Source organism: Chiloscyllium plagiosum, chromosome 30 (genome assembly GCF_004010195.1).
Source record: "Chiloscyllium plagiosum isolate BGI_BamShark_2017 chromosome 30, ASM401019v2, whole genome shotgun sequence".
In the NCBI taxonomy this organism is placed as follows: Eukaryota; Metazoa; Chordata; class Chondrichthyes; order Orectolobiformes; family Hemiscylliidae; genus Chiloscyllium; species Chiloscyllium plagiosum.
This window is the reverse complement of record NC_057739.1, coordinates 44,050,289-44,064,749: the sequence shown is the minus strand read 5'-3', so window position 1 is coordinate 44,064,749 and position 14,461 is coordinate 44,050,289. Positions and strand designations below refer to the sequence as shown.

At 43.5% G+C, this 14,461-nt stretch overlaps 1 protein-coding gene across 2 annotated transcripts in view; it reads right to left on the bottom strand.

Moving 5' to 3' along the window:
* Positions 1-1,504: 1,504 nt before the first annotated feature.
* The window catches only part of ptgesl (prostaglandin E synthase 2-like), a 26,504-nt gene continuing 13,547 nt past the window's right edge, over positions 1,505-14,461 (bottom strand). For both annotated transcript variants that reach the window (XM_043720564.1, XM_043720565.1), the window contains exons 4-7: positions 6,044-6,196; positions 4,973-5,173; positions 3,471-3,588; positions 1,505-2,519 (exon numbers count right to left, since the gene is read on the bottom strand). In XM_043720564.1, coding sequence (XP_043576499.1) covers positions 2,388-2,519; positions 3,471-3,588; positions 4,973-5,173; positions 6,044-6,196 — 604 coding nt within the window. In that variant the 3' untranslated portion in view covers positions 1,505-2,387. The remainder of the gene's footprint in view (positions 2,520-3,470; positions 3,589-4,972; positions 5,174-6,043; positions 6,197-14,461) is intronic.

Sequence of the window (14,461 nt, the reverse complement as noted above, 5' to 3'; positions counted from 1 at the left end):
CACCTTCCACCCCACCAACTTCCACATACATCACATTATCCTCCACCACTTCCGCTACCTACAAATGGACCCTACCAGCAGAAATATATTTCCTTCCCCATCCCTATCAGTGTTTCGAAGATACCATTCCCTCCGCGACTCCCTCATCAGGTCCTTACCCCCACCAGCCCACGACCCGCTCCTGGTACCTTCCCCTGCCACTGCAGGAAGTGCAAAACCTACAGCCACACCACTACCCTACCTCCATCCAAGGCCCCAAAGGATCCTTCCATATCCAACAGAAATTTACCTGTACCTACACCTATGTAATCTACTGTACCAATTGCACCCAGTGTGGTTTCCTCTACATTGGGGAGCCAGGAATCGTATTTGCGGATTGATTCAGAGAACGTCTCTGGGACACCCGTACCAACCAACCCCACCGTCCCACTTCAACTCCCCCTCCCATTCAGTCAAGGACGTGCAGGTCATGGGCCTCCTCCATCACCAAACTCTTACCACCAGATGCCTGGAGGAAAAACGCCTCATATTCCACCTTGGGACCCTGCAATCACATGGGATCAGTATGGATTTCCAGTTTCCTCATTTCCCCTCCCCCTACATTCTCCCAGTCACCAGCCTCCAACTCAGCACTGCCCTCCTGACCTGTCCATCACCGTTCCCATCTATCCACTCCACCCTCCTTACTGACCTATCACCTTCTCCCTCACCTTCATCTACCTTCATTGCATGCCCCCAACCCCACCCTCCTCCCATTTATCTCCCAGCCCCCTGGCCCATAAGCCTCATTCCTGCTGAAGGGCTTATGCCCAAAACGTCGATTCTCCTGCTCCTCAGATGCTGCCTAACCTGCTGTGCTTTTCTAACACCACGCTCTCGACTCTGGTCTCCAGCATCTGCAGTCCTCACTTTCTCCTTCTGTGTAACCTGTCAAACGACTGCCATGCAGATAAATGGAAAATAATCAATCTTCCAATCAGCATTTTGTCATCATACTTGGTAGTCAGTCATTGCCTGTTGACTTTTCATACCTTGATAACTGTGCCTTCCCCTCTTTGTTGCAGCCAGAATTTATAAGCAGCTGCGAATCTACTGATATCTTCCTCAGTAATTTTCAGGGTGAGTCCAAGTGGGTTCTTTTAAAGGAAGACAAGATTTACATTGCACCTTTTGGCTCTTCAGGACACTCTTCAGCTCTTTACAGCCAAAGTACGTAAGATATGTTACATAGGAAATGCGACAGCCAACTTATTCTCAAGCTTTCACAAACAGCATTTTGAAAATGACCAGGGTAATATTTTATTAGATTCCCTACAATGTGGAAACAGGCCCTTCGGCCCAACAAGTCCACATCAACCCTCCGAACAGTAACCCACCCAGACCCATTTCCTTCTGACTAATGCACCATGGCCAAATCACCTAACCTGCACACCTTTGGATTGTGGGAGGAAACCCACACAGGCACGGGGAGAATGTGTAAACTCCACACAGATAGTCGCCCGAGGCTGGAATTGAACCCAGGTCCGTGGCGCTGTGAGGCAACAGTGCGAACCACTGAGCCCCTGTCTAAGGAATAAATGCTGGCCAGGAACACAGACAGCTCTCCTCGTAAATTATTGTTTTAGATGTAACCTTTCATTAGAACTGTAAAACAAACATCATTTAAATCAAATCATAAAAGGGAAGGAAAAAAATGGATATTGTATTATTCATGTTTATATGCTTCCTTCTTGTTTTGCTCCTATTTCAATGCTGCTCATATTTTATGGTTTTTACCTGAATCATTAATAATGTCAGTTATCTCCTTGGAAGTTGCTGTGTATGCCCAGTAGGTCCTGTATTTATTTGAGGTATCTAGTTTTTAACTATGCTTTTTACTTAATTCTCACAGACACTGCACTGCTTAATTGATAAACTTGTTTTTTTTAAAGCTATTGCTTTATTATTTCTACAGGTCTTCGTTTCAAGTGCCTTTTCAGTTTCATTTATACTTTGCAGCATTGATGCCAAGTAGTTTTGTCCTGTCATCAATGTGAAACCCTATATGCATGCATCCACTAAGATACTGAAACTGGAGTTTAAAGCAAAACAGAATAAGATTCCATTCACCAATTCCTACTCTGGTATCAGGCCAATCCCCAATTCTGGATTCAAGCAACATTTAAAGACTAAATGTAACACTGCACTAAATCTTTTTGTTGCAGTGAAAGCATATCATTGAATAACTGAGGATGAGTTTATGTGGTTGCAGTTCTTAAAGCAGTTTCTTTTGTCCACACATCTTACAGTACTCTCGTTATCATCAGATCCTATCATTCTACTGAACTGTTAACAGCAGTAAAATGCAACTGGAATTTCATGATTTTCTCAGTGGTTACTGCAGCGATTTATTGCTTAACCATTTGTCCTTTCTGGATGTTTTCCTCCATTCTTTTATACCATGTCTTGACCTTGGTATTTGCCATCATGTCATCAAATGCCTTCAAACCTTCCATTACTCTAAGTACACCATAGACTGCCTGTGAAAATGGAAAAGCAAAAGATAGAAGACATTACAAACTGCAGACCTACAGAATTGAGACATTATATATGATTAGGAAAGCTTAACAGACTAGAACACTGTTTTGCATAAAACTAAGGGGTGATCCTATTAGGAGCCCTTAAGATTATGAACATGTTTGACATGGTAGAATTACAGATGTTTCGATGTCCAAGCGAGAGGAGTAGTAGGGTTCATAAGGATAGTTACTAATAAATCCAAAAAGAAATTCAAGATAAACTTCTTTATCCACAGTGATAAAAATTTGGAAACCTCTATCATAAAGCTTACACAATGATGCATTTCAGGGAAAGCTAGAAAAGCATGAGGGAGGAAGGAATGTAAAGGTGTGTTGATAGAGTGAAATGAAGAGGAGTCAGAAGAATCTCAGGTGGAGTACAGACACTAGTATGGACCAGTTGTGCCAAATAACATGTTTCTTGTCACAAGTAGAAGCATCTTTGCTACATCTCTCCTATCAAATCATTTCATAAATTTAAAAACCTCCATTTAATCATCTGTCAACTTTTGTCCTGTTCAATCTTTCCTGTTCATAATTTAGATTAGATTAGATTACATTACAGTGTGGAAACAGGCCCTTCGGCCCAACAAGTCCACACCGACCCGCCGCAGTGTAACCCACCCATACCCCGACATTTACCCCTTACCTAACACTACGGGCAATTTAGCACGGCCAATTCACCTGACCTGCACATCTTTGGACTGTGGGAGGAAACTGGAGCACCCGGAGGAAACCCACGAGACATGGGGGGAACGTGCAAACTCCACATAGTCAGTCTCCTGAGGCAGGAATTGAACCTGCTGTGAGGCAGCTGTGAGGCAGCAGTGCTAACCACTGTGCCACTGTGTCACTCAGTTTTGGTTACAATGTAAATCTAAAAAAGAACCTACAATCGTTGACAGCTATTACCAGGTCAGCAAGGTTGGGCAACTCTCCACCCATAAATGGCCTGTGCTTGCCAATGGCAGCCATCCACTGATCGACCGCCTTGTACAGATCCTGCCGGACATCATCGTGAAGATTATGTCTGAAAAGGAACAAGGACAACAAGTCAGCATGTTCCCTTAAATGACAGCACTGGGGGTCCAAAAGAATGAAAGGTTCAGACAACTATTAAAGATGGTGTGGCTGCTTGAAGTGGCAAGAGGAGAGTAGGAAAGACTGGGGCACATGGCATTTCCCATTCACTTGCTCTTCCCTTTTATTTAAAACTCAAATAATCTGGTTTCCTGTGAAATTTCTCTTGAACCCAAATCAGATGATTTGCAGGCCAGTGGCTGGGTCCAATAGGATGGCAAACAGTTTTAGAGTGAGGGATGAAGGTAGCAAGGGAAGTGTACAAGGGAAACACAAACTTTACTTTGGGGCTAAAAAAGGGGAAAAGGCTGGCAAATACTGAATGAGCAGTTGAATCCTGATCACTTGGCAGGGACCAAAACTACATAAGGGAGGGACAAGCTGCTTCAGATAGGTATGCCAAGCACCTCCAGTTTTCAAGTTAGTGATTTCAAAGTGAAAAAAATCAGCTCACTGAACTTCAACTGCTTGCTGCCATTTTTCCCTGGAAAGATGGAGTTAAAGTCCTTCAAAGACAATGGAACTACCAGAATAGCACACACCAACTGCAAATGAATTCCTGTCCTTTTTAAATTTAGGAACATACAAAAATCAGGAACAGGATATGCAATTCAACTCCATGAGCTCCACCATTCAATAAGATCATGTATGATCAGATTGCAACTTCACCTCTCCTCTCCTTCTACTTCCTCCTTGGTTAATTGTTTGCATAAATTAATCAAGCGAGAGAATGAATCCACTTCAAAATCTTAGATGCCTGCCCTCAATTCAATAGTACCAACATGGGTCAGAGGAGTCACAGAATCTTACTGCGCAACTGTTGAAAGAGACACCCAATTAGCCCAGTTCTCCTTTCTTCTTCCCCACAGCCCTGTATTTTTCTCCACCTCATTTATTTATCCAAATCTCTTTTTTAAAGCCACTATTGAATATGCTCCCACCTCCACATCTCTGGAAGGCAGCACATTCCAGATGATAAAAATGTGTAAAGAATATTGTCATCTCCCCACTGCCAATTATCTTAAAATTTCCATTCTGATTATTGTCCAAATGCCACTGGACAACATCTTTCTTACTTTACCAAAAGCTTCCATAAGAGTGAATGTATATGCTAACGCTCCCAATAGCCTTGTCTGTTCTAAGGAAAACAATCTCAACTTCTCCAATCTGACCTTGCAACCGAAATCCCTCATGCTTGCTACCATTCTAGTAAATCTGCTCTGCCCTGCATCCATGTCTTTAATTGCCCATCAGGATTGGTCAGAAGGCTGTGTCCTATGGCTCCCGCACAGGTACCTGGACTTAAGAAATCATAAATAATTAAATACACACACCTAGATTTAAGTCTCTTGCTGACAAAGAACATGGCTGCTGCTCCAAAATACTTTGCAAAAAATCCTTCCAAAGTTCCAAATTTCCCCTCCCGCACAATGTAGTCAAAAGACTCCAAGGCTTCTCCAGGTGTTCGGTAGACATTGGGTGAAATGAGATGAACCAGCCAGTCATCTACCCACTTACGCCATTTCATTTCCTCCCTGGATGTTAAAGAAATAAATTATGTACATCAGTACAGTACAGAATACATAGCACTTTAATCAAAGTTAGCTAATTGAACATGAAATAGATATGATATAGGCAGCCAATACAATTACATCTGGACAATAAACCAACAGATTATTTCCACTCTTGTTGTAGCAATAACTCGTAAGACAATAACTTGCATTTAAGTAGCACCTCTATCTATAGTAAAAATTCCAGAAGGCACTTCATAGGAGTTCTTTTTTAAATAAAATTACATTCTCAGCCATACGAGGAACAATATTAGAGTAGGAGAATAATTGTTTGGTCAATCAGGGAACACAATAAAAGGTGGGAATGTGTAGGGAAGGAATTCCAGAGCCCAGGGCCTTGGCAGGTGAGGACACAGCGATAATTGTGGAGCAATTAAAATCGAGAAAGTACTAGAGGCCAGAATGGTAAAGTGCATCTATCTTGCAGGGCTGTAGAGCTAGAGAGAGTTACAGGGATTTGGAGGACAAGGGCAAAGTGACATTCAAAAACTACAGGAAGAACTTTTAAAATCGAGGTGTAGTTTGACCAGGTGCCAACATCGGCCAGTGAGCATAGGGGCCAGCTAGGGCAAAAGAAATGGCATGGTGCAAGGTAGGAAATGGGTAGCAAAGTTTTGAAGAAGCTCAAAGCTTCAAAGGGAAGTTGGTTAGGAGAGTACCTGAATTATCAAGACTGGAGATAACAATGGCATATTGGCAAATCCATTCCACTTATTAGATAAGAGGGAACACATTTAATATTTCAGAAGTCTAGCCCAATTGGAACAGGCTGTTTGATTGGATGTTATCTGTAAAACAAAATGATCAATTAAAGTACATTCCAGGTTTACATACTTCCTGGCCTCCTTGGTAGGGTAGAATTGATTTTCATCTTGGTCCTCCAGCATCACCCAATACTTGTTGTTGTATTCAACCACCTCCTTCCCGTTCTCGTTTTTGGATTTCATCTCTGGATAGTACGATATCACCTGAGTTAGGTTTCTGTGCCTAAAAGTTTTAATAAATAGGAGTAAACTGTACTGGGAGACGAACCATTACATTATATAAAATCATGGGATGATTATGGCACAAGAGGCCAATGTCTGTGGTAGCGCTTTGCAAAAATGAATCAGTCCCACTGCCCTGCCTTTTCACCATGAACCTAAAAACATGGTGCTTTTGAAAGCCACAATTGTTCCTGCATCTACCACACTCACATGTTGTGAGCCCCAGATCTCAACCACATGCTGTGGAAAATAAAAATTCACATCACCCCCACATCTTTTACTAACCATATTAAATTGTTTTTTTTTGGCTATCAATCCATTCTCCCATATGAAAGTTTCTTTCTCTCTGCTGTGTAGAGTCCTCACAATTTTGAACATTCCATCAGATCTCCTCTCCATCCTCTCTACCCAAAAGGAAAGCAACCCTTTCAGCTTTTCCAAGTTATCCTTTGGATTCTGGGTAATCCAAGATGGAGGACAGGAAAAATTTGTGGCTGTAAGAGCTGCTCCTTTTTTGAGATAATTTAGATGTTGGAGTCGATTTCCTCGAATTCTAGGAGCAGTAATTACTGTTTTGTAAGTTCCAAAACGATGCAACAGCTTAATGGAAAAAATAGATCAAAACAACAGCACTTTAAAAAAAGGAGGAAGACAGATAAAGGCAGTGGCAGTGACCACATGCGAAGTGATTCAAACAGAGAAAGAAATCTACGCTGCTGTCTGACCCAGCAGTAACCTGCACAGCTATTGGCCCTGCTGTTTGATTTCAAGAATCCCTGGACATCAGAGTTTGTCTAAGAAAAATTGACAAACAATGAAATGCACAGCTGACCTTGGAGAAACCTATATGGAAGAGCTCACTGCAAGGGAGCAGCTAAGTGACTTTTTAAAAGTGTAACCTTGTTACTTATTTTATAAAACTACAATAGTGAGTAGAGTGGGTTTTTTTTAAAAATATGTTTTATTGAGATCTTTCTCGAGTAAAATTTAAAAAATATTAAACATAGGTACTAAGTTAGCCTGGAGCAGTGTTTTTCAGAGCAGTAAGTGCTATTTTCTGGGTCTGTAGATAGTTAAGATGCAAAGATGGCCTTCAGTAGAGTGATGTGCTCTTCCTATTGGATGTGGGAGATAAGGGAGAGTTTCCATGTTACTGATGATTATGTCTGCAGGAAGTGTTTTTGGATGTAAACCCTATCAGGTCACATGGATTGGTTAGAGTGGCAGATACAGGCAATGAGGAATTTACAGAAGCTAGGGGGCTGTGATGGATGGCTGCTGTAAGAAGGAAGAAAAACTGCAGATACAGTCAGGTAGATGGGTTACGACCATCTACCAGGAAAGGTAGGAGAGGGAGCCAGGATGTGGAGGAGTCTCCTGTGGCTATCCCCATCTCAAACAAGTACGCTGTTTTGGAACATGTAGAGGGTGACAGACTCTCAGGGGAATGTAGCATGGGCAACCAGGTTGCTGGTATCGAGACTGACTGTAATGTAACAAGGGGTACATCAGGTTCCAAGTGATCAATTGTGATAGGGGACTCTCTAGTCAGAGGCACAGACTGACGTTTCTGCACCTGACAGCAAGAAATCAGAATGGTATGTTGCTTCCCTGGTGCCAGGATCAAGGATATCTCAGAGAAGGTGCAAACTGTTCTCAAAGGGAGAGGGTCCAGAAGGAGGTTGTTGTACAAATTGGAACTAATGACATAGGAGAGAAAATAGGGAGTTAGGCAGGAATTTAAAAAAGGTTCTTGGGGCTAGTAATATCTGGATTACTCTCAGTGCCAGTAGATAGTGAGGGGAGGAATAGGAGGATAGAGCAGATGAATGTGTGGCCAAGGTGCTGGTGCAGGGGAGAAGGATTGACATTCTTGGATCATCGGGTACAAGTGACTTGAATTGGAAGGCGACTAATATACTGGGGAGGAGATTTGCTAGAGCTGCTCGGGAGGATTAAACTAGTAAAGGCAGGGTTGGGGGAAACCCAGGGAGATAATGAGGGAAGAGATCAGTCTGAGACTGTACTTTTAGGGAAAGGAGCAACTCAAACAAACAGTCAGGAGCAAAGCAAAGAAAGAGGTAGGATTGATAAATTAAACTGCATTTATCTCAATGCAAGAGGCCTAACAGATGAAGGCAAGGCAGATGAATTCAGGGCATGGTTGGGAACATGAGACTGGGATATCATAGAATCCCTACAGTTTGGAAACAGGCCCTTCGCCCCAACAAGTCCATATTGATCCTCTGAAAAGTAACCCACCCAGCCCCATTCCCCTACCCTATATTTACTCCTGACTAATACACCTAACCTACACATTCCTGAACACAATGGGCCATTTAGCATGGCCAATTCACCTAAAAACTGCACATCTTTGGACTGTGGGAAGAAACCGGAGCACCCGGGGAAACCTACGCAGGCACAGGGAGAATGTGTATACACCACACAGACCGTCGTCCAAGGCTGGAATTGAACCTACATCTCTGGTGCTGAGAGGCAGCAGTGCTAACCACTGAGCCACCGTGCCACCTCAGATCAATTACAGAGACATGGCTCAGGGAAGGGCAAGACTGGCAGCTTAATGTTCCACGGCATAGATGCTTTAGGAAGGATGGGGCAAGGGGGTGGGGGGTGCAAGAGAGGTAGGGGAGTGGCATTTCTGATTAGGGATAACATTAGAACAGTACAGTACAGAACAGACCCTTCAGCCCACTATGTTGTACCGACCATTGATCCTCATGTAAGGTAAACCTAATGTATGGACCCTCAAATTTCTGTGACCATATGCATGTCCAGCAGTCTCTTAAATATCCCCAATGACCTCGCTTCCACAACTGCTGCTGACAATGCATTCCATGCTCTCTCAACTCTGTGTAAAGGACCCGCCTCTGACATCCCCTCTATATTTTCTGCCAAACAGCTTAAAACTATGACCCCTCGTGTTAACAATTTCTGCCCTGGGAAAAAGTCTCTGGCTATCAACTCTATCTATGCCTCTCATTATCTTGTACACCTCAATTAGGCCCCCTCTCTTCCTTCTTTTTTCCAATGAAAAAAGTCCGAACTCAGTCAACTGCTCTTCGTAAGATAAGCCCTCCATTCCAGGCAGCATCCTGGTAAACCTCCTCTGAACCCTCTCCAAATCATCCACATCTTTCCTATAATAGGGCGACCAGAACTGGACACAATATTCCAAGTGCAGTCTAACCAAAGTTTTACAGAGCTGCAACAAGATCTCACGGCTCTTAAACTCAAACCCACTGTTAATGAAAGCCAAAACACCATATGCTTTCTTAACAACCCTGTCCACCCGGGTGGCAATTTTAAGGAATCTATGTACCTGCACACCAAGATCCCACTGTTCTTCCACACTGCTAAGAATCCTGTCTTTAATCCTGTACTCAACTTTCAAGTTCGACCTTCCAAAATGCATCACTTCGCATTTATCCAGGTTGAACTCCATCTGCCACCTCTCAGCCCATCTCTGCATCCTGTCAATGTCACGCTGCAGCCTACAACAGTCCTCTATACTGTCAACGAGACCTCCAACCTTTGTGTCGTCTGCAAACTTGCTAACCCATCCTTCAATCTCCTCATCAACGTCATTAATAAAATCTACAAAGAGTAGAATCCCAAGAACAGAGCCCTGTGGAACACCACTCACCACTGACTTCCAGGCAGAATACTTTCCTTCCACTACCACTCGCTGTCTTCTGTCGACCAGCCAATTCTGTATCCATGAGGAGAAAGTGAGGTCTGCAGATGCTGGAGATCAGAGCTGGAAATGTGTTGCTGGAAAAGCGCAGCAGGTCAGGCAGCATCCAGGGAACAGGAGAATCGACATTTCGGGCATAAGCCCTTCTTCAGGAATGAGGAAAGTTTGTCCTGAGGCATGACCTGCCCCTCACAAAGCCGTGCTGACTGCCTTTAATCAAGCCATGCTCTTCCAGATGGTCATAAATCCTATGCCTCAGAATCCTTTCTAACACCTTGCATTCGACAGACGTGAGACTGACTGGTCTGTAATTGCCGGGGATTTACCTATTTCCTTTCTTGAAGAGAGGAATTACATTTGCCTCCCTCCAGGCCTCAGGTACGACTCCGGTGGAGAGCGAGGATACAAAGATCTTCGCGAGCGGCGAAGCAAGCACATTTCTCGCTTCCCAAAGCAGCCGAGGACAAATCTGGTCTGGCCCTGGCGACTTGTCAATCTTAATGTTTGTCAAAATTTTCAGCACATCAGCTTCCTCAATCTTTATCTGTTCCAGCGTGCTTACCTGTTCCTCGATGGTTTCATTCACTACAAGGTCCTTTTCTTTAGTAAAGACAGGAGCAAAAAACTCATTTAGGGCTTCCCCTACCTCCTTGGATTCTATACACAAGTCCCCTATGCTATCCCTGATTGGCCCTACTCTTTCTTTGATCATTCTCTTATTCCTCACATACGTGTAAAATGCCTTTGGATTCTCCCTAATCCTTCCTGCCAAACCTTTTTCATGCCACCTCCTGGCTCTCGTCAGACCATTTTTGAGCTCCTTCCTCGCCTGCCTGTAATCCTCTAGAGCTGAGCAAGACCCTTGCTTCCTCCACCTTTCATATGGTGCCTTCTTTCTTTTGACAAGAAGCTCCTCCGCTCTCGTCATCCAAGGTTCCTTTATCTTACCCCTTCTTGCCTGTCTCAGAGGAACACGTTTATGCATCACTCGCAACAACTGTTCCTTAAACAGTCTCCACATGTCTATAGTGCCCTAGACATGTAGCAATTGCTCCCAGTCCATGATTCCCAACTAGGGAGGATATTCCTGGGAATATGTCCAGGGAAGTTATTTGGGTGGAGAAAGAAAAAAAAAAGGGATGAACATCTTATTGGGATTCTACTATAGATCCCCCCAATAGTCAGCAGAAAATTGCGAAACAAATTTGTAAGGAGATCTCAGTTATTTGTAAGAATAATAGGATGGTTATGGTAGGGGATTTCAAATTTTCCAAACAGAATGGGACTGCTTGGATGTAGAGGAATTTGTTAAGCATGCACAATAAAAATTTCTGATTCAGTATGTGGATGTATTTCTAGAACAGGTGCAAAACCCGACCTACTCTTGGGAAATAAGGAGGGCAGGTGACTGAGGTGTCAATGGGGGAGCACTTTGGGGCCAGAGACCATAGTTCTATTAGTATTAAAATAGTGATGGAAAAAGTATAAACCGGATCTAAAAATTTAAATTGGAAGGCGGCCAATTTTGACGGTACTAGGCAAGAACTTCTAAAAGTTGATTGGGAGTAGAAGTTTGCAGGTAAAGGGACTACTGGAAAATGGAAAGCCTTAAAAAAAAAGAACAAAGAACATTCCAGCGCAGAAACAGGCCCTTCGGCACTCCAAGCCTGTGCCGATCCATATTCTCTATCTAAATCTGCCATCTATTTTCTAAGGTTCTGCTCCCTACCTATTCATGTATCTGTCTGGATATATCTTAAATGATGCTATCATTCCATCCCCTACCACCTCCAGCGGCAACGCATTCTAGGCACCCACCACCCTCTAAAGAGTTTTCCATGTATATCTTCCCTAACTTTTCTCCTCTCACTTTGAATTCGTGACTCCCAGTAATTGAGTCCTCCATTCTGGGAAAAAGTTTCTTACTATCCACCCTGTCTACATCGCTCATGATTTTGTAGGCCTCAATTAGGTCCCCCCCTCAACCGCCTTTTTTCCAATGAAAATAATCCTAATCTACTCAACCTCTCCTCTTTGCTAGTACCCTCCATACCAGGCAACATCCTGGTGAACCTCTCGGCACCCTCTCCAAAGCATTCACATCGTTTTGGTAATATGGTGACCAGAACAGTACGCAGTATTCCAAATGTGGCCAAATCAAGGTCTTATACAATTGTAACATGACCTAGCAACTTGTACTCTATACCCCATCTGATGAAGGAAAACATGCTATATACCTTCTTGCCTTCTCTACTGACCTGTGTTGCCACCTTCAGGGAACAATGGACCTGAACACCCAGATCTCTCTGTACATCAATTTTCTCCAGGATTTTTCCATTTATTGTATAATTCGCTCTGGAATTGCATCTTCCATAATGCATCACCTTACATTTGTCCGGATTGAACTCCATCTGCCATTTCTCGGCTCAACTCTCCAATCTATCTATATTCTGTTGTATTGTCTGACAGTTCCCTTCACTATTTGCTCCTCCACCAATCTTCGTGTCATCTGCAAACTTGCTAATGAGTCAACCTACCCTTCCTCCAAATCATTTATGTATATCACAAACAGAGGTCCCAGTACGGATCCCTCTGGGACACCCCTGGTCACAGGTCTCCATTTTGAGAAGCTCCCTTTCTCTACTACTCTCTGTCTCCTGTTGCCAATCAGTTCTCTATCCATCTAATAATGAGAATCCAGAGACAGTATGTTCCTGTTAGGGTGAAGGGCAAGGCTAGTAGGTGTAGGGAATGCTGGATGACTAGAAAAATTGAGGTTTCAGTCAAGGAAAAGAAGGAAGCATACATTGGGTCTAGACAAACTTAAAAACCACACAACACTAGGTTGAAGTCCAACAGGTCTATTTGGAAGTAAAAGCTTTCAGAGTGCTGCTCTTTCATCAGGTAGCAACCTGACAAAGGAGCAGCGCGCCGAAAGCTAGTACTTCTAAATAAACCTTTTGGATTATGACCTGGTGTTGTGTGATTTTTAACTTTGTCCACCCCAGTCCAACACCGGCACCTCCACATCAGGTATAGATAGCAAAGATGGAGTGAATCCTTAGAAGACTTTAGAGGCAATAGGAGGAGTATACTTAAGGAAATCAGGAGGGCAAAAAGGGGACATTAGATATCTTTGGCAAATAGGGTTAAGGAGAATTCAAAGGGATTTTATAAATATATAATGACAAAACGGTACCTTGAAAATAGAGCCTGTTAGGGATCAGCAAGGCCACCTATACTGTATGTGGAGATGGGGGAGATACAGAACGAGTATTTTGCAGCAATGTTGACTGTGGAGAAGGATATGGAAGGTATGAATGTGGGAAAGTAGATAGCGACATCTGAAAATGTCCATATTAGGGAGATGGTGGTGCTGGATGGCTTAAAGTGCCTAAAGGTGGATAAATCCCCAGGACCTAATCAGGAGTACCCTAGAAGTCTGTGGGAAGTAGGGAAGTGATCGCTGGGCCCCTTGCTGAGATATTTGTATCTTTGTTAAACACAGGTGAGATGCCGGAAAACCGGAGGTTGGCCAACGTTGTGCCACTATTTGAGGTGATAAGGAAAAACCGGGGAACTATAGACCAGTAAGCCGGACGTTGGCAGTGGGCAAGTTGTTGGAGGGAATCCGAGGGACAAGAATTTACATTGGAAAGGCAAGGACTGCTTAGGGATAGTCAACACAGCTTTCTGCGTAGGAAATAGTGTCTCACTAGTTTGACTGAGTGTTTTTGAAGTAACAAAGAAGATTGACGAGGGCAGAGGGGTGGAGGTGATCTCTGTAGTCTTCAGTAAGGTGTTTGACAAGGTTCGTCATGATAAACTGGTTAGCAAGGTTAGATCACATGGAATATAGGGAGAACTAGCCATTTGGAACTGGCTTGAAGGTAGAAGACATAAGGTGGTGGTGGAGGGCTGCTTTTCAGACTGGAGGCCTGTGACCAGTGATGTGCCACAAGGATCGGTGCTGGATCCACTGCTCTTCTTCATTTATGTAAATGATTTGGATATGAACATAAGAGGTGTGGTTAATAGGTTTGCAGATGACACCAAATTTAGCAGTGTAGTGGACAGCAAAGAAGGTTACCTCAGAGTAAAATGAGATCTTGATCAGATAGGCCAATGGGCAGAGGAGTGGCAGATGGAGTTTAGTTTAGATAAATGGGAGATACTGCATTTTGGAAAATCAAATCAAAGCAAGACTTATACATTTAATGGTAAGGTCCTGGGGAGTGTTGCTGAACAAAAAGACCTCGAAGTGCAGGTTCATAGCTCCTTGTGAATGGAGTCGCTGGTAGATAGGATAGTGAGGAGAAAGTGAGGGCTGCAGATGCTGGAGATCAGAGCTGAAAATGTGTTGCTGGAAAAGCGCAGCAGGTCAGACAGCATCCAAGGAACAGGAGAATCGATGTTTCGGGCAAAAGCCCTTCTTCAGGAATGAGGAAAGTGTGTCCAGCAGGCTAAGATAAAAGGTAGGGAGGAGGGACTTGGGGGAGGGGCTTTGGAAATGCGATAGGTGGAGGGAGGTCAAGGTGAGGGTGATAGGCC